The 22,956-nt window shown below is 40.9% G+C and overlaps 1 protein-coding gene across 3 annotated transcripts in view; it reads left to right on the forward strand.

Annotated features, from left to right (window-relative positions):
- The window catches only part of VPS35L (VPS35 endosomal protein sorting factor like), a 47,043-nt gene that overhangs the window by 10,107 nt on the left and 13,980 nt on the right, over positions 1-22,956 (forward strand). For all 3 annotated transcript variants that reach the window (XM_087942128.1, XM_087942129.1, XM_087942130.1), the window contains exons 10-22: positions 2,158-2,254; positions 2,463-2,510; positions 4,342-4,435; positions 5,216-5,293; positions 6,319-6,441; positions 8,521-8,567; positions 10,136-10,247; positions 11,201-11,317; positions 12,821-12,874; positions 13,581-13,656; positions 14,375-14,442; positions 16,277-16,362; positions 19,887-19,967. In XM_087942128.1, the coding sequence (XP_087798254.1) occupies positions 2,158-2,254; positions 2,463-2,510; positions 4,342-4,435; positions 5,216-5,293; positions 6,319-6,441; positions 8,521-8,567; positions 10,136-10,247; positions 11,201-11,317; positions 12,821-12,874; positions 13,581-13,656; positions 14,375-14,442; positions 16,277-16,362; positions 19,887-19,967 (1,081 nt within the window). The remainder of the gene's footprint in view (positions 1-2,157; positions 2,255-2,462; positions 2,511-4,341; positions 4,436-5,215; positions 5,294-6,318; positions 6,442-8,520; positions 8,568-10,135; positions 10,248-11,200; positions 11,318-12,820; positions 12,875-13,580; positions 13,657-14,374; positions 14,443-16,276; positions 16,363-19,886; positions 19,968-22,956) is intronic.

Consider the following 22,956-nt stretch of genomic DNA (forward strand, 5'->3'; position numbering starts at 1 on the left):
TGAGTTGAGTTTGATTGGGTTGGGTTGAGTTTGGTTGTGTTGAGTTGTGTTGAGTTGAGTTGGGTTGGGTTGGGTTGGGCTGGGCTGGGCTGAGTTGAGTTGAGAGAGACTGGCCCCAAGTCCCCCGTTGGCTTCCATACCTAATGGAGACTAGGACTTGCAGTCTCCCAGTTTCTAGTCTAGCACCTTAACCACTACAGCAAACTCTCTCTCTCTAGAAGCGCAGGATAGTTTGAGATCCCCTTGTGATCTTTTGCTTCTGCTTATTGCTCCTGTTTGGGTAGTTTGAGGATACATGTTGACTTTGCCCGAAGCTCATTTAGGGTCAGCCAACGGTCCCCCCCTCTTGCAATCTTGCTGGAATGAGAAATCCCAGGTATGGCAAACACAGACAATTTCCTGGGCCAAGCTGTGCCTTGAGTGGTTTTCCGTGAGACGAGAACACGCTCATTAATGCCCTGCGCTCTTTCCGTTCGGATAAAAGAGAAGAAGATTCTGACTGAGCCCATACCATAGAGAAACCGGCCTGCAGCAGAAATAATTGGAAAGGACTCCGCTGTGCCCTTGATAACAAAAGCCAAAGTTTTACGCCTAAAAGCCAACGCTCAGCGGAGCCGACGTCGCTTCTTAGCGGAGCGTTTAAAATTCCCCCGCTTTTTTAAAAAAAAAAAATCATTGAAATGTTTATGCATTCTGAAATCGGTTCAGCTTCGCAGAAGGGTTAGAATTTTGTTTGCCTTCCTGATCTTTCTCGTTGCGTCCTCCGTCGAGTGGCTCCGGCTAAAGGGTGTTTGTCCTTAACCAACTCGGCAGTTAATAACATGCTTGAATGGCAGAATCTGGATCCCCATAGCACTCCCATTATGTAAGAGTCCTCAGCTGCAGGGAGGGAAGGGGAGGGATTTTGGGGGGGGAAGGGCGAAAAAGGGGAGAAGATGGCAGTCTCTCCCAAAATTTCTGCCTGGGCTCTGTGTTCTTGAAGAAGACGGCCGTGGAATAACAAACGGTGGCGTCTTGCAATGGAGTGAAAGCATCTGCTGCTGTTCCTCTTGTTCTGTGCCAAAGAGGTGCTTGGAATACAGAGGGGATAAAAATCACCCTAGGCCGGGCCATCAATCCATTTGTTCCACTTTTGCCTTACAATAAACAAAGCTGGCCTTTTCCCTCCTACCAACCAAGGAAACACATCTTGGTCCAGAGGACTTGACGGAATGAAATTGGGTCAGTCCAGAACCAGCTCAGATGTCTTGAAGCTGCCCAGTTAATACGACTTTCCCCTTAAAAAGGCCAATCTTGTGGATCAGGGCATCAGGACATTGAGGTAGAGCAGATCAGGAGGATCAATCCATGTCCGTCTGTGGAGTTTCTCCATCCTTCAGGTCATGGTTGTCCCAAAGGTGCTTTTTTTTTTTTTCTCAAGAGGCAACTGGACTTTCTGTTTTTTCTCGGAATACGTTTCGCTTCTCATCCAAGAGGCTTCTTCAACTCTGATGAGATGGTGGGGAATGGAAAAGTTTACGTTCCTTGCAAATCCGTTCATTCCCCACCATCCAGTCAGAGGTGAAGAAGCTTCTTGAATGAGAAGTGAAACGTCTTCCAAGGGAATACAAAAACAAGACAGTCCAGATGCCCCTTGGGAAAAAAAAGCACTTTTGGCACATTCCACAAGAGTGTTTAGAAGTGTTCTTTGTGATTTACGATCACGATGGTTGACTCATCCTTCCACCCTTCTGAAGCAGGTAAAATGAGGACCCAGATTGTTGGGGGCAATCTGCTGACTTTGTAAACCACTTAGAGGGCTGTAAAGCATTTTGAAGTGGTATATAAGTCTGAGTACTATTGCTGTTTCTATTAATTGCTATTTAATGGTATCTCACTGCTAAACGCTGAACTGCTATTAATCAAACCTTCACAAATATGAAATTGGAAATTGGCAAAAACCATCACAAACCAAAAAGTAGTGGAATCTCTAGCTTCAAAATTACAATAATAATGACCTCTAAAATTAGCATTTTTAATTATGCTTTATTTTTACACGCTTGAATGCTGTTTTCTGAGATATGTGTGATTACAATGCTGTATCTAATTTAATTGAGGGATAGTATAAGGAAGCGGATTCTTAATTAAGACTTCTGATTTTTTTTTAATTTTAACCAGATAATTTTACTACTGAAAGTGTGAATGATATCGCCAAAGAAACCTGCTTAAACTGGTTTTTCAAGATTGCGTCCATCCGAGAACTCATCCCAAGATTGTATCCTTATTGGAATAAGACTTTGATGAAAGAAATATTACCTGATTTATACTTGCAAACTATGTCATTTTTAAAATGTTTTAACTTACCTGCATCCCTAATTGCTGATAACAAGTAAACTTGTATATCAATCCTGGCAATATATTACCTACTTCTTTTGTTAGGTGTAACTTTATTCTGAATTTTTTTTCCCCTGACTCTGTGCCAGTTATGTGGAGACATCGATATTGAAGTGCAACAAATTTCTTTCCAAAACGTAAGGCTTGATAGCATTTGATAATTCAATATAGATAATCCTCCAGTTATGGCTATAATTGAGCTCGAAATTAGAGTTATAAGTCATGGCGATCATTAAGCAGATTTCATGCTTGATTTTATGACCTTTTTTATGGTGGTCATTAAGCAAAGCTCTTATACACAATGGTTTATTTTTAATGTAAGCTGGAAGTAAACACGTTTTCAGGGAAAAAAACTGCATTAAAAAGTGCCAAGAGCTCAAAATGCAATGTTATGACTGGGTGTGTGTGGGGGGGGGAGGGGGAGTGTCTTTCAAAATTTCAAAATGAGGTCGTAACTAGCTCTAGGGAGGTCCATCCTAACTTCAAATATGACCAGTCGTAAGTCAAGGAACTACTTGTAAACCTAGGTAAATGGGGTGCTTGTGGCATTGAAACACGGGGATTCTGGCCTGAGGCTTCTCCATCATCTCTTTACGATTTCACTTTATGCTTTATGGTCTGTTTTATGTGGGACACTAAATATAGGAAAAGACATATGTCTGGGATGCAAAGAGCTTTTTTTATTGATTGGTCCCTGAAATTTAGCACACCGATCAGTGAAGGCTCCTTGGGTCATAAATAGCAGACTTTAGGCTTTAGAGCTTGAACTGTGGGATGAACACTCTTAATAGAAAAATAAGTTTTGGTGTATAATTTCTATAGAATGCTCTTTGGTTTGCTGTTGCACAGCTATAGACTGGCTAACTGTGAAGCAGTGACTTTGAGAGTTTAAGGGCCACAAAAGCTTTGCAGTGTCTCTCAGCAAATGTCTGAATAATTTTGCAGCAGTGTACGTGTCAACTCATAAAATATTTCTCTGGTTTTTTTAAGAGTTGCCAACAGAAAGGGAGGGGGGAGCAGTGCAGCAGCTTGCAAAACCGAAACTGCATTCCATAAGTGTTTTCAAACATAGTAACTAGGTGACTGAAGTTTTTCCCATGCAAAATTGTAACTGGAGAACATGATTGATGACTCTTGGCTAGGGGGGTGTCCCATTGGAGAATATGAATTATGAAACACCCAGGGGGTGGAGGAAAACCAGGGTCAAGGGTGACAATGAATGATGTGTCTCAGAGTCAGCTACACCCAGGTAGTGCCAGCATGTTAACTCCCAATAAATCTTTTTGAAGTTTTGGAAGTTTGGCTCGAGACTCATGATTTAAATGGGGTTAAGTGGCAGAATCCTGACAGTAGGCTTGTTTCCTGTAGTAAAAACTCTGCTAGTGTTAAAAGCTTAAAGGCCTTGTGAAATATTAGCAGGGTGGTGGGCTTTATGAACGTTGGGCTGTCCTCTTCTATCGACTGAGCAGGATTCCCATGGAGCTGTCCTTTTGTTCACACTGCATGGGGCAGAGTCTCTCCGCCTCCTCCTTCGGGAGGAACTGCAGGATATTCTGTTAGATGCTAGGATTTATTGTGTTTGCTGCAGTGGCTTTGGGATAACTAAGTTGCTTGACTATATTTTGAAGTCTCAGGTTAGTGGGTAATTATAGGCTGGTAGCAGCCAGGCCTTTGAGATTGTCAGAAGTGATATTGGTAGAAGAGAATATCTGTAGCTCAGAGTTGAAATGTGGGGTCCTTCATTCTCTCTGAGATTGGTTGGGTTTTTTTTGTAGACGTTTCATTACCCAACCAGGGAACTTCGTCAGTACTAAAAGGTGTTATGATGTTAGAATAGAACTGATGATGTTACTTAGTTAAGTAAGGAAACATCTGCGAGAAACAGCCAAGCTCAGAGAGCACCAAGGACCCCGTGGTCAGAAGTGAGCCTGATTTTCAGGGATGAATCTCAAATTATCGGTTTTTTAGGGGAATTTCGGAATGCCTCCCCCGATTGACTTCCATGATCCGAGGAATTGGTGATCCTTTGGTGGCTGTCTATGCTAGAGCATATCTCTGCAGGGTAAGATTTTTTTTTTAAACTAATTTTTTTCCTTACCAGTCTTGGTTAAAAGGCGTGGTGGCGCAGTGGTTAGAATGCAGTGCTGCAGGCTATTTCTGCTGATTGCCGGCTGCCTGCAATGTGGCAGTTTGACTCTCACCAGGCTCCAGGTTGACTCAGCCTTCCATCCTTCCGATATCGGTAAAATGAGGGCCCAGATTGTTGGAGGCAAGAGGCTGACTCTATAAACCGCTTAGAAAGGGCTGGAAAGCACTGTGAAGTGATATATAAGTCTAAGTGATATTGCTATTTATGGAACAATAGAAAAGGAATTATTGAATTATACTGAAATAATTATTGATTGAATTGAGTCCATGAACCATCATTTTAATTTGTCCTTCTTTTAGCCAAAAAAAAAGAAAAGAAAAGTCCATAACGGAGTGTCCAACCTTGGCAACTTTCAGACCTGTGGACTTCAACTCCCAGAATTCACCAGTCAGGTATGCTGAGGGAGTTGAAGTCCACAAGTCTTAAAGTTGTCAAGGTTGAACACTTGCTTTAAAGGTTTCTAGTCTTTTTTAAATGCTCATTCTGACTGTTTTATGATCCATTCCTCCATTATTTGAATACTTTTCCATCTTTGTGCATATAGTAATCTTCCTGCCTTTATCCTATCAAAATAAATCTTCCTTGATACGCTGACCCCCTTTTTATTCAAGCCTTTGAAGGAATATAAAATGCACAGAACCGTTATTAAGAAAAAGCAGAGAAGAGATTTCATTCATTTGGTTCCTCAAACAGGTTGGCATGGAAGTAGCCCCTCATCTGAAGGACAACCTGAACAAGAACTTTTTCGACTTCCTTCTAACCTTTAAGCAAGTAAGTAAATGGCCTGTCCTTATCACAGCAGAATCCGCACCTGGATCCTTTCCTCGATGAGGTTCTTTCCTGCTCCCTAGATCAGACAGAAAAGAGTTGTAGCTGTTGACAGGATAGAGAACCTTGGAAGTAGAAAAGCTAGCCTATCTGTTCTAAATCATTGAATGCTCATCCATATGGTAGGTCTTGGTTTGTAGGTAGTCCTCGACTTATAGCCATTCATTTAGTGACCGTTTGAAGAGCGCGGTAAAAATAATTTATGACCAGATCTTGCACCTAGGATCTTTGCAGCATCCCCACAATCATAGGACCAAAATTCAGGCACTTGTATATATTTATGACAGTTGCAGTATCCTGGTTGCCATTTGTGATCTTCCCTAGCTGGATTTGCTTAATGACTGCATGGTTCACTTGGCAAAAAAAAAGAGGTCATCAAATCAGACACGACCCTTTTAACAGCTGCCTTGCTTAGCAGCGATCCCGGTTATGGTTGCAAGTCAAAAATGACCTGTACTTTCCATCTGGTGCCGACTTAAAGAGTCTTTGTCAAGGTGTCTACCAATTGGACGTGTGAATTCCAATCCACAACAATATGTGGTTTGTTCAAATTTGTCTGTGGAGAACCGAAGTTAGAACTGTGGAAGCTTCTTGGATGAGAAGCAAAACATTTTCCAAGATTAAAAAAAAACCAATGAAAATCCAGTTGCCTTTTGAGGAAAAAAGCACTTTTGGGCTTGTTCAAATTGCTTTCCACCCTGGAGCTCTGCCTGGAAGCAGGACAGGTGAGAGAAGCAGATGTCAGTTTTGCTCATCTTCACGTTCATTTTCTTCACCATAAGCGGATTGGCCCCATTGAGAATTCTCCAATTTCTATGACTTTGGATGCTTTTGCCTCCAATCATTTTTCCCCCCCAGAGTTTTCGTTGAGGTCAGCAATGCCATGTTTTGGCTTTACGGTGAATCCTTCCTCTTTTTCCACCACTTGGACTTTTTTGGTGACTATTTGCTTTGGATGTTCTTCACAGGTTCATGGGGATACAGTCCAGAACCAGCTGGTGGCCCAGGGCGTGGAGATCCCGTCGTATCTAACACTTTATTCTCCGGCCATTGATTGGATTCTACAATGCATCGCTTACCGAGCTGCAGAGGTAAAAAAAAAAGTTTTGAAGGTTACTCAAGTTTGGTATAATGGAGAATCTCCATCTGATTGCATCCAAGGTTTTCATTAGACAGGTTGGGAATGAAGAGAGGCACTATCCTATGGTAGAATCTCTCTTGGCCATGGCATACTTTGATCTAGTGGTTAAGACACCAGGCTAGAAACCAGGAGACTGTGAGTTCTAGTCCCGCCTTTGTTGTTCCAAAAGTTCAGTGGCCTCTTGAAAAAGCACTTTTTGGACAAGCATGACGTGAATGACTGTGAATCTCCATATGACACAGTCCCACCTTAGGCACGGAAACCAGCTGGGTGACTTTCAGCCAATCACTAGGAGACTGTGACTTCTAGTCCTTCCTTAGGCATGAAAGCCAGCTGAGTAACTTTCAGCCAATCACTAGGAGACTGTGACTTCTAGTCCTTCCTTAGGCATGAAAGCCAGCTGAGTAACTTTCAGCCAGTCCCCAGGAGACTGTGACTTCTAGTCCTTCCTTAGGCATGAAAGCCAGCTGAGTAACTTTCAGCCAATCACTAGGAGACTGTGACTTCTAGTCCTTCCTTAGGCACGAAAGCCAGCTGAGTAACTTTCAGCCAATCACTAGGAGACTGTGACTTCTAGTCCTTCCTTAGGCACGAAAGCCAGCTGAGTAACTTTCAGCCAATCACTAGGAGACTGTGACTTCTAGTCCTTCCTTAGGCATGAAAGCCAGCTGAGTAACTTTCAGCCAATCACTAGGAGACTGTGACTTCTAGTCCTTCCTTAGGCATGAAAGCCAGCTGGGTAACTTTTTGCCAATCACTAGGAGACTGTGAGTTCTAGTCCTTCCTTAAGCATGAAAGCCATCTGAGTAACTTTGAGCCAGGCCCTCACTCTCAGCCCAACCCACTCACAGGACTGTTGTTGTGGGGAAAATAGGAGGTCTGTTGGATCTCCCTTATTTGTAAAAATAATAAAGGTGAGTTCTAAACATAATAAATAAAATCATAAGCCCATAATCATTCTTCCTCCCATGTGTTCAGCTTGCTGTCTGGGGAAATTCTAGGAGTTGAAGTCCACAGATCTTTAAAAAAAAGCCGAGAAACGCTCACTCAACTGCTAATATTCAGCAGCAGAAGAGTTAATTTGGGACTGGCACAAGGAACTGACTTAACGTTTTTCTCAAGGCTGGGCTTACTTTACAGCTGAAGAATTCCCTAACCCAGCTCAGACCGTGTTATGTCGTAGGATTTCTTTTAAATCTGATAAAATAAATAAAAACATGGCAACCCCAGGAACCTTGGAAAGGCATTTGAGAACCATTTGAATGCAGAGGCTCCTCCACACCCCCTGAGCATAATGTACCCTTCCAGTTTCTACAGCCCAGCTTGTCTCTTGGCACAAGGCAAAAGAACTTGTTATCCTACTTTGGAATCCTCCTGGGTGCCATTGTTCACACTCCTTTTTCACTTTTGTCATTCTGATGACACTTCCTTTTATTTTTAAACTCCAGTCGGCTTAACATGATTGCTCCTTTAAGACGATCTGAAGCAAGATGTCGGATTTCTAATGAGACACTTCAGTGTGCCAACTTTTGCTTTTTTAAAAAACAACAACACACTCCTGGAAACGCAAGCATGCGGAAATACAACATCTTACACAAGCTGAGGTTTTAGCCTCAGTTTTCCAGGCATCTTAAAACAATCACAACAACAGACGCTTCGCCAGAAATAAGTTTTGTTCCTCCTCTTGTAAATGCAAAAATGCCCAGTGCAGATGATTGATTCGTTTAATGACCACAGGGGTTTGTTTCAGGTCCATGGGGATTTGCTTAATCACCATTAATTCCAAAAATGCCCATTACAGACAATTGATCTGCTTAATGACCATGGATTCGCTTAATAGCCAGGGTGTGATTTTTGTAACGACTGCCGCAAAAATATTATAAAGTTGGGTCAGTCCAATTAATAACTGGAAAAACTTAGCAACTGTAATTCTGAGCTCAATTGTGGTCATAAGTTGAGGAGCACCTGCACCGGGTGTTTACGGTTTCCCTTTATTGCTTGTTATTTTTCTGTTTTTTTTCTTTCGTAGACCTTGTTGACCGAGATGATGGAGAGATGCAGGAAATTAGGCAACAAGTAAGTGTTGTGCTTTAAGTTGGTTTTTTAACTCTCCTTTCCTTCTTGGCATACAGGTAAAAGAACTATCGTTGTCAACTCTGACTGGCAGCTGATGAGATGTTTTGAATTGGAGACTTCTTGTCCATTAAGCATACACTGATCAGACACTTATTTCCTTTATCCTCACTTTGGCAGAATACGCCTTTGAATAGAATAGAATAGAATAGAATAGAATAGAATAGAATAGAATAGAGTAGAATAGAATAGAATAGAATAGAATAGAATAGAATAGAATAGAATAGAATAGAATAGAATAGAATAGAATAGAATAGAATAGAATAGAATAGAATAGAAAATATGGAATAGAATGGAATGGAATGGAATGGAATAGAGTAGAGTAAAGTAGAGTAAAGTAGAGTAGAGTAGAATAGAAGATGGAATAGAATAGAAGATGGAGTAGAGTAGAGTAGAGTAGAGTAGAGTAGAATAGAATAGAATAGAATAGAATAGAATAGAATAGAATAGAATAGAAAATATGGAATAGAATGGAATGGAATAGAGTAGAGTAAAGTAGAGTAGAGTAGAATAGAAGATGGAATAGAATAGAAGATGGAGTAGAGTAGAGTAGAGTAGAGTACAGTAGAATAGAATAGAATAGAATAGAATAGAATAGAATAGAATAGAATAGAATAGAATAGAATAGAATAGAATAGAATAGAATAGAATAGAATAGAATAGAATTCTTTATTGGCCAAGCGTGATTGGACACACAAGGAATTTGTCTTGGTATATATTTGCAAGTAGTCCTCAACTTACAACAGTTTGTTTAGCGATAGATCAAGGTTACAACTGCACTGAAAGAAGTGACTTATGACCGTTTTCACAGCTACAACCTTTCCAGCATTCCCACCATCATGTAAACAAAATTCGGATGCTAGGCAACTGACTTCTATTTATGACCGTTGCTGCATCCCTGTGTCATCTGATTCCCTTTTGTGACCTTCTGACCAGCAAAGTCAGCGGGGAAAACCAGATTCATTTAACAACCGTGTTGCTAACTTAGCAACTGTAGTGATTCACTTAGCAACAGAGGCAAGAAAAAAAATGGGACAAAATTCACTTAACAAATGTCTCACCTAACCACAGAAATTTTGGGCTCCATTGTGGTCATAGCTGAGGACTACCTGTATATAGAAACATGCTGCTTGATGAATGTACAATTCCACCCTCCATAACTGAGATGCAAAATGAAAACTTTCCTAGGCTGTTCATTTGGCTCCTTCACTTTCAGTTGGATTTATGTCTTGGCCCTATTGTTTTGCCACTCCGGGGTGACAGTTGGTGTTGTTGTCATTGTTCAGTTCTGGAATTTTTGCAACAGGCCAGAAACAGAGAGGAAATCGATCCAGAGAATAGTAGAAAAAAAAAAAGCTTTTACCAAATAAGCCACTAATGGTCTGTGGATATAAAAATGCAGTAATGGCATAAATGTTGTATGTTCTGGGTACATCTTAATGTAAAAGCCAAAATATAAAAGTATCAATCAGGGGACTGTCTGTTAACGCTCTGAATAATATTTCTTCCAGTGCCTTGCTCTTGAATTCCGTAATGTCTGCCTTCAGAGCTGAATTTATTGCTGCAAGAGCGATGGATTTTATTGGCATGATCAAAGAGTGTGATGAATCGGGGTTCCCCAAGGTAAATTCATCTGCATCCTCCCTACTCAAACTCTTTTATTGTTGTCGGCCACTTCTGTCTCCCCAAATAATACCCTTAAATGTGCATTGTAGTTTTTTGCTCCAGTACCATTGGCTCAAAAATCTTTTGAGGATATGGACTTGACCTCTTCATAGATGTTCTTTTGATAATAGCTGGTTCTGTCTGGGGAACAACAGAATAATAGAGTTGGAAGGGACCTTTTCTAGTGTCCAGTCCTGTGCTCAGGAAACCTTAGACCATTCTGGACAAATGGCTGCCCAACCTCTACTTTAAAACCTCCAGTAATGGAGCAATCACCACTTCCGGAGGCAAGCTGTTCCATTGGTTGATTGTTCTTGCTGTCAGGAAATGTCTCCTTAGTTCTAAGTTGCTTCTCTCCTTGATTAGTTTCCATCCATTGTTTCTTGTCCTGCCTTCTAGTGCTTTAGAGCAAAGGTCTCCAAACTTGGCAACTTTAAGACATGTGGACTTCAACTCCCAGAATTCTGGAAGTTGGTCCACAAGTCTTAAAGTTGCCAAGTTTGGGGACCCCTGCTTTAGAGAATAGGTCGACCCCCTCAGCATTCTCTGCGTGATCCACTGTGCTTGTAATAGTTAATTAGTAGATTTAAAAACCTGATTTTTAAAAGCATTTGCTTTCCGGGGTTTTGCTTATGCATCAAATGTCTGCCTCATTTTTTAGGAAGTTGCTGCTTTTTAAATTAAAAAAAAAAAAAAAAATTAAGCCAATATTAATGAATTAAAAGCCATAAAAATGTAACCAAAGTTTCTTTCATCAAGGTAGCAAATTTCCCCCCCGGACTGTACTTCTGATCTCTCTCAAATCTTTTACAAATTAAAATACCTGTCTCTGTATTATTAATGTTATTTACTCAAGTGGGAACACTCACAGAGGCAGTAAAATGAACATGAACCTCATTTTATTTTCACAGCATCTTCTCTTCTGCTCCCTGGGACAAAACTTAGCCTTAGCTGACCCGCCGGAAAGTGACCGCCTTCAAATCTTAAATGAAGCCTGGAAAGTGATTACCAAGTTAAAGAATCCACAGGTGGGTGATTAGTAGAAGAAATTGCTCAACTTAGCTGGAGTGGGCAGATGGTTGAAATAAATGTACTGTAAATTAGAAATATTCTCTCTTAAATATATTGCCTAGCTCGGAGGGGAACATTTGAAATGTTGAGTGGGTGAGAGCTTCACACAAAGAATGGATGCAATTCCTCTGGTTCTCAGATTGACCACCCAGATGAGTGTATCCAGGTCCCAAATAACCATTTTCCAGAAAGAAAACTAGCTTGTTCTGTGCAACGCTTTTGGTGGCGTGTTTCTGGGGCTCAAAGTCACGACGGAAAAATCAGTGTCCCGTTGCCGTTGAGGAGACGTACACCAAGATTTTATAACCTCCCATCAGCTACTGGAAGCCTCGGGGGGACTCTTAGGCCAGTCCTTCTCTCTCACCCCCCACAGGAGTGTTGTGGTGGAGAAAAACAGGAGTTGACGTACAATCGTTGTTCATTTAAACCAGGGGTGTCAAACTCAATTTCATTGAGGGCCGCATCAGCGTTGTGTTTGACCTTGGGGGGCTGGGGGTGTGGTGGCCCGAGCACTCTTCCAGCAAAAAATGGGCTCCCAAGTTCCGTTTTGTGTTGTGACAGATTCTTGCAACCCCCTGCCAGTGAAAACGGAGCTCGGGAGGGCCACCCGTTTTCGCTGGAAAGGCACTGCGGGCCAGTCCTTCGTTGTTTCCGGGGCGGCCCTGTGGGCCAGATCTAACAATCCCCACCCGGGCCTTGAGTTTGACACCCCTGATTTAGACTATTTAGACCAGGGGTCTCAAACACAATTTACCTGGGGGCCACTGGAGGCAGAGGCTGGGTGAGGCTGGGCCGCACATAGACGTGTTTAGCCAGCTAGCGACGCATGGAGAACGCACTAATGTTATACTTTCATATCACGGTGGGGGCCACAGGATATCGTCCTGCGGGCCGCGAGAATGAGACCTCTGATTTAGACAGTGATTAATTTAACAACCACGGCAAGAAAGATCGTAAAACGGGGCAAAATTACTTAGCAACTGTCTGGCTTAGCAACGGAAATGGTGGGATCGATTGTGGTCGTAAGTCGAGGTGGCATGCCATCTCAAGCTCTTGAAGAAAGGGAGGGATACAAATAGCAATCACATTTAGACTTGCATATGCAGCATAAGGCTTTCCTGCACTCTCTGGGCAGTTTCCAATGTGAGCATTATTTGCATCTTGCCCCCAACAATCTGGGTCCCTGTTTTACTGACCTTGGAAGGACGGAAGGCTGAGTCAACCTTGAGCTGGTCAGGATCGAACTCCAGGCTGCGGGGAGAGTTTGCCTGGAATACTCCACTTTAACCACTGTGCCACCGGGCTCCTAAATTTATTATAAATCTAATCAGTAGATGGACGCTCAGGGTATTTTGACCTTCCTTACTTAGAGAATCAGTTTAAACATGGAAAAAACAGGCTGGGTGGGTGAAAACCTGCCAAAGTGCCTTGAAATGTGACGCCCATGCATTTATTTTTAGGATTATATCAACTGTGCAGAAATCTGGATGGAATATACTTGTAGGCATTTTACGGTAGGTGAAGATTTAAGCGTTTCATATTTCAATATCTGTCCTTTTCTTTCTTGACTTTCTTCCCATCTTTATTTTAGTTCAGGGCATTTGCTTCTGTCATATTGGAAAGAGGTATGCCTGGTTTTTATTTATTTAGATGTTGCTCTCAGGCCGTGTTAATATCTCTTGGGAGTGTGAGAATGAATTATCTTAAAAATGCCACCTTGTGAACTTAACACACTTTGACACAGCACCCAAACAGTGGTCTCAAGAATGGGACAAAAGGGAATCAATCTTGAAATTCTAACAGTAATTGTTTTTTATAGTCTTTCCAGTGTGGTGGCCTATATTAACTTAGAAATATCAGCAGCAGTATACTATCATTATTATATCCGCACAGCACTGTATCCAGCCCCGAAACATGAGCATTCTCAGTATAACATGCTTTAATATTGGATTAAATCTTCATTCTTGAAATCTGCCTTCTCAACCCAGAAGTCTGTAAATCTATCGTACTTTGTAGATGTGATAGATTTAAACTGCCATAAACTTCGCCAGCCAGCACTGTCTTAAAATATGATTTGCCTTTAAAGAATCCCCATCTTTGATGCTAGTCACGTAGCAAAAAGCCGCTCAGTTATTCAGCTTCGTAATATATGTGTCTTGGCTTTATATGGTTTTGAATTTATGGCCACTGTGATGCCATTTTCTTTTATTGCGACTGCAGAAGCGTGAAGTCAATACCATTTTAGCTGATGTCATTAAACATATGACTCCAGATCGGGCTTTTGAAGAGGCCTACCCTCAGGTAAGAGAGAAATTCAGTCATAATTTCTAAAAGGCTACAGAGAACATTGGTCAGGCTAAATAAAATGGTAGATTCAAGGGATCTGGGTCCTTTTAACAGTGATGTATCTTATTACCCTGAACCTGTTTGCAAAAAATAAAAATAAAAATAGAGAATGATCTAAAGTCAATGAAACCAGAATGTATATGTATGTACATTGTGTGTGTGTGTGTGTGTGTGTGTGTGTGGTTTGGTGAGAGGAGATGGTTCCATGTATGTGGTGGGCAAGGACACACACACGGCTCCATTTGCATGAGTGATGGGTCCATATGAACACTGTTTGTGCAAATATCTGTGTGTGTCTGTGTATATAGTTTGGTCTGCTCTCTGTGTCTGTGTTTTGGTCTGTGTGTGTATATGGGTGGGTGGGTGTGTAATGTGGTTTGGTCTCTGAGTGTGTTTGTGTGTGTATTGGTCTGTGTGTATATGTATGTTTTGGTCTCTGTGAGTTTGGGTCTGCGTGTGTTTGGGCTATGTGTGTGTATGCATGGAATAAAATCGAACTGGTGTTATTGTAAAACTTACTTGATGGCTATTTTTCAAGGCAGTATTTATGCTTGAAGGACAGGACAAGGGCAGTGGGGTAAAATGAAAGGAAATGAACGTCAGCGTTGATAAAAAGGGAGCGTGTTCTTACTGGATGTTTTTCTTTTCTTTTCCTTCTCCTTTCTGACCTCAGCTTCAGTCAATGATTCAGAAGGTCATCACCTATCTCCATGACTTCGCCATTCTCTTTTCATTGGTGAGCTTCTTCGGGACCACAAGGATCCTGGGTTCCCTCTGTCTAAAAGAAACGCGCACTTTCTCCTGGGGACTATTTGAGATTAGCCGGAAGTCAGATGAGTAAACCTGAAAATGAAAGCAAATCTCATTCATACAACTCTTAAATGCTGCCTATGTTGGGCTTTCCTTTCAGATTATTTAAGCTGAGCTCCAACAGCCAAACTGGCTCTCTTCCCAGAGTCAAGGAATTCTAGCTAGCTGGTGTTCATGCCCTCCGAATTTGGAAAACCATTGACTTTCCAGATACAGGGAGTGTCATGCCTGTCTCCTAGTAGTTAGTCCTCGACTTGCGACCCACAGTTGAGCCCAAAATTCCACTGCTAAGCAAGACCGTTGTTAAGTGGGGTTTTGCCCCCCTTGACGACCTATCTCGCCACAGTTGCTAAGTGAATCACTGTCGTTGTTAAGTTAGTAACGCAGTTAAGTTAGTAACACAGATTCACATGGTGAATCTGGCTTCCCCTTCGACTTTTCTTGTCAGAAGGCCGCCCCTCCGGGACACTACATCCGCTGTAAATAGGAGTCAGTTGCCAAGTGTCTGGATTTTGAATCGTGGACCACTGGGAGGGATGTTGCAACAGTCCTAAGTGTGAAAAATGGTCATGTTACTTTTTTCAGTGCTGCTGTAGTCTCGAACGGTGACTAAACGAATGGCTGTAAGTCAAGGACTACCTGTGTATATTTGGGTTCTATTGAACAAGTGATTGTTGCCCTCTAACCTGGGTCTCGGGGCACATTTAAAGAAAGCTGACATCACTGTCTCTTGATTTTAGAGTAGAGTAGAGTAGAGTAGAACAGAACAGAACAGAACAGAATAGAATAGAAATAGGGAATGGAATGGAATGGAATGAAATAATAGATTAGAGTAGAATTAGAATAGAGTAGAGTAGAGTAGAGTAGAGTAGAGTAGAATAGAATAGAGTAGAGTAGAGTAGAGTAGAATAGAATAGAATAGAATAGAATAGAATAGGAATATAGAAATAGGGAATGGAATGGAATGAAATGAAATAATAGAGTAGAATAGAATTAGAATAGAATAGAATAGAGTAGAGTAGAATAGAATAGAATAGGAATATAGAAATATGGAATAGAATGAAATAATAGATAGAATAGAATTAGAACAGAATAGAATAGAATAGAACAGAACAGAACAGAACAGAACAGAATAGAATAGAATAGAATAGAATAGAATAGAATGCAAAATAAAATTAGAATACAATAAGATAGGCTAAAAATCAGAATAGAATAGAACAGAACAGAATTCAGGAATAGAATGGAATGGAATGAAATGAAATAATAGAATAGAATAGAATAGAATAGAATAGAATAGAATAGAATAGAAATAGGGAATGGAATGAAATGAAATGAAATAATAGAATAGAATAGAATGCAGAATAAGAATAGAACAGAACAGAACAAGGAAAATAGAATAGAATAATTAGAATAGAATAATTAGAATAGAAAATAGAATAGAAAGAAAAAAGAATAGCATAGAATTCTTTATTGGCCAAGTATGTTTGGACACACGAGGAATTTGTCTTGATGCATGTGCTCTCAGTGTACGTAAGAAAAAATAAAATACATTCATTAAGAATCATAAGATGCAACACTGAGTGATAGTCATAGGCTACTAATGAGCAATCAAATCATACTAGGAAAACAAGTACAACAATATAAATTATAAAGATTTCCATGAGACTTGCTCCAAAGGTAATTGTGTGTGCCAAAGACTGTGCAACTTCATTCCGATGCATCGAATTGAGCCTAGTGCTCTGTTTTCCTTGATTTCCTAGGAGAAATTCTTGCCATTCCTGGACATGTTTCAGAAAGAGTCCGTGAGAGTGGAGGTCTGTAAATGCATCATGCAAGCTTTTATTAAGTAAGTCTGATGTCTCCTGATTAAGTGCACTTCAGAGAGTCGAGACAGATCTATTTAAGTGCTGTTAAGTGTGACGGATAGAATTCATCTGCAGTCCATTTGGCATTGGGAGGTTTTGGAAAGGCACCTCGCGCTGCTCTAAATAAGGAATTTAAAATATATTCTCATTCCTATCGATCTGTTGTTGAGGCACATCAACAATTATGCAACCGACTGCATTAAAGCAATCGCGTGCTTGTAAAAACGGGCGCTGCTGTCAGACACGGTGGGTACAATCCAGAAATGGAACGAGGAAGAGGAGGAGGAAGCATTTGCAGAAGGACAGATCAGAAAGCAAAGCTGGATGCTGGCTTGCTTATTTATTTACTCAGAAGATTGATGAGCTGCCTCTAGGCAGAGTCGTAATAAAGTCATCATACGGTGCAACAGATAGACAGCAACATAGAAAATAAGCCATGGATGGTTAGGGCGGATACTGAATTGTACATTGCAGAAGGCAAGAAGCATTTGTGTAGGGGCTACATCATTGGATGGTCCCCAGTGTTTCTATTAAAAAGGCTTGGGTGGATTTATTTATATATTCATTAGATTTTTATTCTGCCTTTATTACTTTATAAGTAACTCAAGGCAGCGAGCATACATGCAAATACACTCCTTCCTCCTCTTTTTCCCTACAACAACCCTTTGAGGTGGATTTGGCTGAAAGAGACAGAAAGAGACTGGCCCAAGGTCACCCAACTGATGCCTAAGGCAGAACTAGAACTCGCTGCCACCTGATAATTGGGCCAAACTCACCCACTGACTTTCATGCCTAAGGCGGGACTAGAACTCACAGTCTCCTGTTGATTGGCTCAAAGTCACCCAGCCAGCTCTCATGCCTAAGGTGGGCCTAGAACTCACAGCCTCATAGTTTCTAGGCCAGCTCTTAAACCACTACATAGTTATCTGCTTATAAGATCTGATACCTGATGAAATAAAGTGATTAATGGGCTTCTATTTGCTGTTTCGAATGGAAATTAAATCGCATATGATGAAAGCAATAGCCTGCTCTGATAGTAAATGCCCACAAAAAATGAGCCCTTGGAAGAAAAATGAGAAAAATGAGAAAAGAACATGTGCAAGGACGTGGTTTGGAGAAGTAAAATGGAAAGAGGAGACAGGAAGGAAATCTTTTCATGCAACTCCTGCTTTTTTATATCCGTATAGCTACATAGATATAATAGTTCTGTTTTAGCCTCAAAAATATTTGGAAGCAATGCTTTGATTCTACAGAATGCGGAGCTTCTGTTTAATTCTGCTTCTGTTTTATCCCCTGCGAAGTGGCTTGAAAAGGCAGAAAAGGCCCTTTTGCCATATGTTGCTCTTCTTTGCTGATGACAACTGATTTTGAGAGAGAGAGAGAAAGAAAAAAAACTCTGGAGTGGCATGCTAACAAGCTGCATTGTGAAAAGAGAATACTCAGCATTGTTCAAATTGAAATGAGATTCATCAAAATACCTTCCTTTTCAATGCTGAATGCCCCTTTCAGATGCTTATTTCCTTTTGGGGGGTTTTATTTTTTTTGATGACAACTAAACCTTGGTTGATTATCAAGTTTTATTTTTTTTAAAAAAAAAACTTCATCATTCTGCTTTGGAAGAGTCGTGTGGTCCTGATTTTGTGAAATGATGCAGCATTTCAGGGGCGATGGACATCTTATATGTATCTTTCATTTGCAAATACTGCTCTGTGCTGCTAGGCAGAGGTCCTTCATGATGACCTTGAGCTATCTTTGTTTATCCAAAGGAATGTATGTGGCATAAGGAGCAGAATTAGATTATCTTCTTCAAAACATTTTTTTAATTGGGAGCATTTGGATAGGGCGTTGAAGCATCCCTCTGGCAGAAACTCAACCTACCTAAAAATTCTGCTTTGCAACAGCACCCTTGGGTGGAATTGTGCCTCATAACGTTGGGTGAAGATATCGAGCACTTCCTGATATCCCAGTGGTTCAGAGAGAAGGGCAAAAAGGCAGAGGCTTCCTTCTTCCTCGCCCCCGTCTCTTGTGCAGGATTTGCTTGGCACAACAGGAGGCTTCCTTTCTAACTGTCATCCTGATTTCATCACATAAACAACAGCTACAACATCAAAGAGAGACAAACAAAAAACCACCAAAGGAAACAAAAGGACCTGAACATGTCCTCCCTAGCAGTCAACACCCAGATGAGCAGAGATTCAGCTCAGGATTAACACTAGACCAACAATCGAAAAGCAAACGATACCCCCAAATCAAGAAACCACCAACTCAGACAAACAAGCTAATAGTAAACAACAGCCTAATCAAGGAACGACCAAGAACATTCCCACCAATACTGACAGGGCAGACCACTAGCGTATATGAAATGAGAGGACACCCTACTCCCTTACTACCCTGATGATGTTACCTAGTTGGGTGATGAAATGTCTGCAAGGAAACAACCAAGCTCAGAGAGCACCAAGGACCCCACAGTCCTTATTAGCAATTCAGTTTCTTTGTCTTGGTCAGTCACTTTTGCACAGTGCCCCAAAGCTGAGGTCACTGAACTCCTCCCCTTCTTCACCCTCCCCTTCCCTATTCTTCCCCTTCCCTTCTCTTCCCTTCCCTTCCCTTTCCCTTCCTTTCCCTTCCCTTCCCTTCAGGTCTGCACTGTCAGGGACATGTTTGCTGCTATTTGCATGCTATCAAATACATTCCTTCAAGAGTTGTCTTTAAACCCGCCTCTCTGCCTATCAGATATCTGTAAAGATCCATCTCTAATCAGGCCTCTTGAAAGATCTATTCTTTTTATTTAGAAGCATTTAATTTTAATTAAAAAGAAGCATTTCATTAGAAGCATTTAATTTTAATTTTCTGAGGGCCACTTTCTCGAGCCACTCCGAATTTATTTGAATATGCATTACACAAGGAGCTACTATCTTCATTTATTTTATTTGATTTATTGATTTGATTTGATTTGTCAATTGCTTACAAGATAATAGGTACAGAGGTGGTATTCACCTGGTTCTGACCAGTTCTGGAGAACCGGTAGTGGAAATTTTGAGTAGTTCAGAGAACCGGCAAATCCCACCTCTGACTGGAGATTTTACAGTATCCTTCCCCTGCCACGCCCACCAAGCCACGCCCACAGAACCGGTAGTAAAAAAAATTGAATCCCACCACTGAATAGGTAGAAGGATAAACATAGTTATGAATACATGAAATGGATACGTATAAGAAAACTAAAAAGAAACAATAGGACAGGGAGGGTAGGCTCATTGGTGCGCTTATGCACGCCCCCTACAGACCTCTTAGGAAAGGGGTGAGGTCAATAGTAGACAGTCTTAAGGTTAAAGTTTTTGGGGTTTGGGGAAGAAACCACAGAGTCAGGGAGAGTATTCCAGACATTGACCACTCTGTTGCTGAAGTCGTATTTCCTGCAATCATTAAATAGATTAAATAGAGAATTTAGTCTTCAGCACAGGCATTTCTCGTTCTCATTTTTTGAAATTGTGTGCTTCCTTCCTAGGCACCAGCAGGAACCCACCAAGGATCCTGTCATTCTCAATGCCCTGCTGCATGTCTGCAAAACGATGCACGATTCGGTAAAGTAAGTTATTTTCCTTGCCCTTCCCTCCCCCCCCCCAAACAAGGGTGGATTTGATGACCCCTTCTGAGTTCCAGGTTAGGCTAAGGAAGGAGAGCAGAAAGGGACAGTCCTTTTCCAAGATCCAATTCTTTTCAGAACCGTCCTTAACAAGGCTGCCCATTTGTCCAGGGAATGGGAAAAAAGAAAAAAAAAACCTTCAGCAGGGGAACGTGTTGTTTTAAATCCCATCTGAAGGAAAGTTCTGGCAAATGACTTCACGGTTTCAACTAACAGAGAGAGAGAGAGGGACATTTTAAGAGCTCTGAAAAGGGGAAAGCAAGTGACACATTTTTGAGAGACCTGCTTTCAAATTAAGTAAAGCTTTGTTGGAAGGTGGGGGGGTCAGCTTCATCGCTGGGGAGAACAAAGCAGAATTGATGCGAGTCCCGTTGAGAAACTTTGGTTTATAGATAACTGAAAACGAATCTTCCTCTCCTGAAATGAATTCTCCCTTGTAGGATGCTATTTTTATCGCTCTTTCTGCAGAAAGCTGATCTTCTATTTAGTAGCAATTGGGTGCCAGGAACGCAGAAGCTCCAGTCCTACCTTCTGTCTCTGTTATGGTCAGCCAGATTTTCCACTTTGATAACGTCTGCTTTGTTGGGCAGAATTCAGCCCATTGGATGGTCTTTGATGTGAAGCCAGCCGGACAGGTGGGAGCTTTATCCCAGTTTGACCGTAATGGCTCGCAGGCATCCAGAAAATATAGTCCTTTTCTGAATTCCAGTACTTGATAATACTTGGCCATTAGCTCTTCTAGGCCTGGAGGGGCTGCAGAGTTATCTTCATTTTTATTTTCAGAGTTACCTTTATTTTATTGATCGATTGATTGATTAGCCCTTGGGCCATATCAAAGTGCAAAGTTCCAGACAAATTATTACTAAAACTTGATAAAAGCCATTTAAAATGGAATTGGGATAAAATATGATTTAAAATGAAATTGGAATAAAATATGATTTAAAATGAAATTGGAATAAAATACAGTCTAAAATGAAATTGGAATAGGGTGCAATAATTTAAGATATAGCTAAAATATATATATTGAAATACATATGGCAGGGGAAGAAGGCAAGAATTAAACTTAAGTTGCTACAAGATGCTAGAGTAAGAGGAGGATTTGGCTTACCTAACTGGGAATTATATTATGAGGTGGCAGCATTGATATGGGTCAAAGAATGGGTTTTATTAAGGAATGTTAGATTATTAACATTAGAAGGTCATGATCTATTACTGGGATGGCATGCTTTTTTATGCTATAAAGAAAGTAAAACTCATGGGTATTTTAAGAGACATTATATCCAAGATTCTTTATTGTTGATATGGGAGAAAATAAGAAAACAACATTACATGAAAATTCCAGTCTGGTTGTCAGTTACAGAAGCATTTGCATACCCAGTTGTTTATAGAATGGAACACACGGTTAGATATGGTGAAATTTTAAATGAAAAGGGTGAACTCAAATCTAAACAAGAACTTAGAGGAGCAAGAAATTAAGATGAATTGGTATACATATATATATACATTCTAGGTAGGATAAAGATTGCAAAACAGAGGGATTTTATGATGAACTTAAAGAATTGGATGAAATTCTAACAGGTACTGATGAGAAAATGATTAAAAAATATGGTTATCTACTGAATAAAATATGCATTTCGGGGTCACCCCTGCAATCACCCCAATATGTCCCAATATGCAAATGGGCTGTCACCGAGAAGTGGGGATTGATCTGTTCTCCAAAGCTCCAGAAGGCAGGACAAGGAAGTCAGGGTAGAAGCTCGTTAAAGAGAGATCCAGCTGATTTTGAGATTCTAAAAAGGATGCAGAGAAGAAACAGGAAGGATGATTAGGAGGCTGGAGGGTAACACATACAAAGAACGGTTGCGGGAACAGAGTATATTGTAGCCTAACGAAGAAAAGGATTAGGAGTGACATGATAGCAGTCTTCTAATATTTCGAGAGACTGTCAAGAGAAGAGGGGGGTCAACCTGTTATCCAAAGCATCTGAGGACAGGACAAGAAGTAATGGATGGAAAACCATTAAACAGAGATCCAACCTAGAAGTAAAAGAGAAATTTCCTATCAATGGAATTACTTGCCTCCCAGAATTGTGGGTGCTTCCCTGGAGGCTTTCCAAAATAGACTGAACAACCATTTGACTGGGATGGTATAAGGCCTCTGCCTTAAGCAGGGGGTGGGTGGGTGACTAGAAGACCTCCAAGGTCCCTTCCAGCCTTACGATTCTATGTTCTATATTCTGTGAATGACTTGTGATGCCAGAATGTTTTTGGCCAAGTATTATCAAGAAGGGACCCTTTTCCTTGCGGTACCCTTGCCAGAAAAGGTACCCACTTTTTCAGCCTGCCTGGCAGAGACACTATCTGTTCCCCTACTGATGGGGTGTGTGTGTGTGTGTGTGTGTGCATGCACACGCGCACTTCTCAGTAGCTTTGTATGTGAAGTCTGTTGCATATCGTCACATCTGAACTTTGCGCCCAGGATGCCGAGTCAATCTTTCTGGGAGTTCTTGGCCAACACTGGAAACAAAATGCAAGTTTCCCATTCTTTTTTCCTTCCTCCAACTCCAGAAACTGCATTTAAACAAATGCAAAATCCATTATTGTTTGCATGAATGCCTCCCAGTCTGCAGAAACAAATGTACAGTATTTCCATGCCTGTAACTAGAAACCCAGCGTTGAGTCTATTAAGTTTTTTGTTATAACTAACAACATGTGCAATAAAAAGACAGTTGCCCTAAGCCATCTGTTGTTTGAAATAGTACTTTAGGATTATTCACAGTTCAAAGGCTTCTCCCAAGTTTTTGCTCAGATTCCAGTCTTCCCTCTTTGTAACATATAAGCAAATGTGCCTTTTTTTTAAATAAAAGTTTTTATTTTTTAAGACAAACATACACAAACAAAACATAAAAACATAAAACCATCTTCCATTTTAT

This window comes from Notechis scutatus, chromosome 12, assembly GCF_049901735.1.
Source record: "Notechis scutatus isolate UNSWTSFEM ecotype Mainland chromosome 12, rNotScu1.2, whole genome shotgun sequence".
NCBI lineage: Eukaryota > Metazoa > Chordata > Lepidosauria > Squamata > Elapidae > Notechis > Notechis scutatus.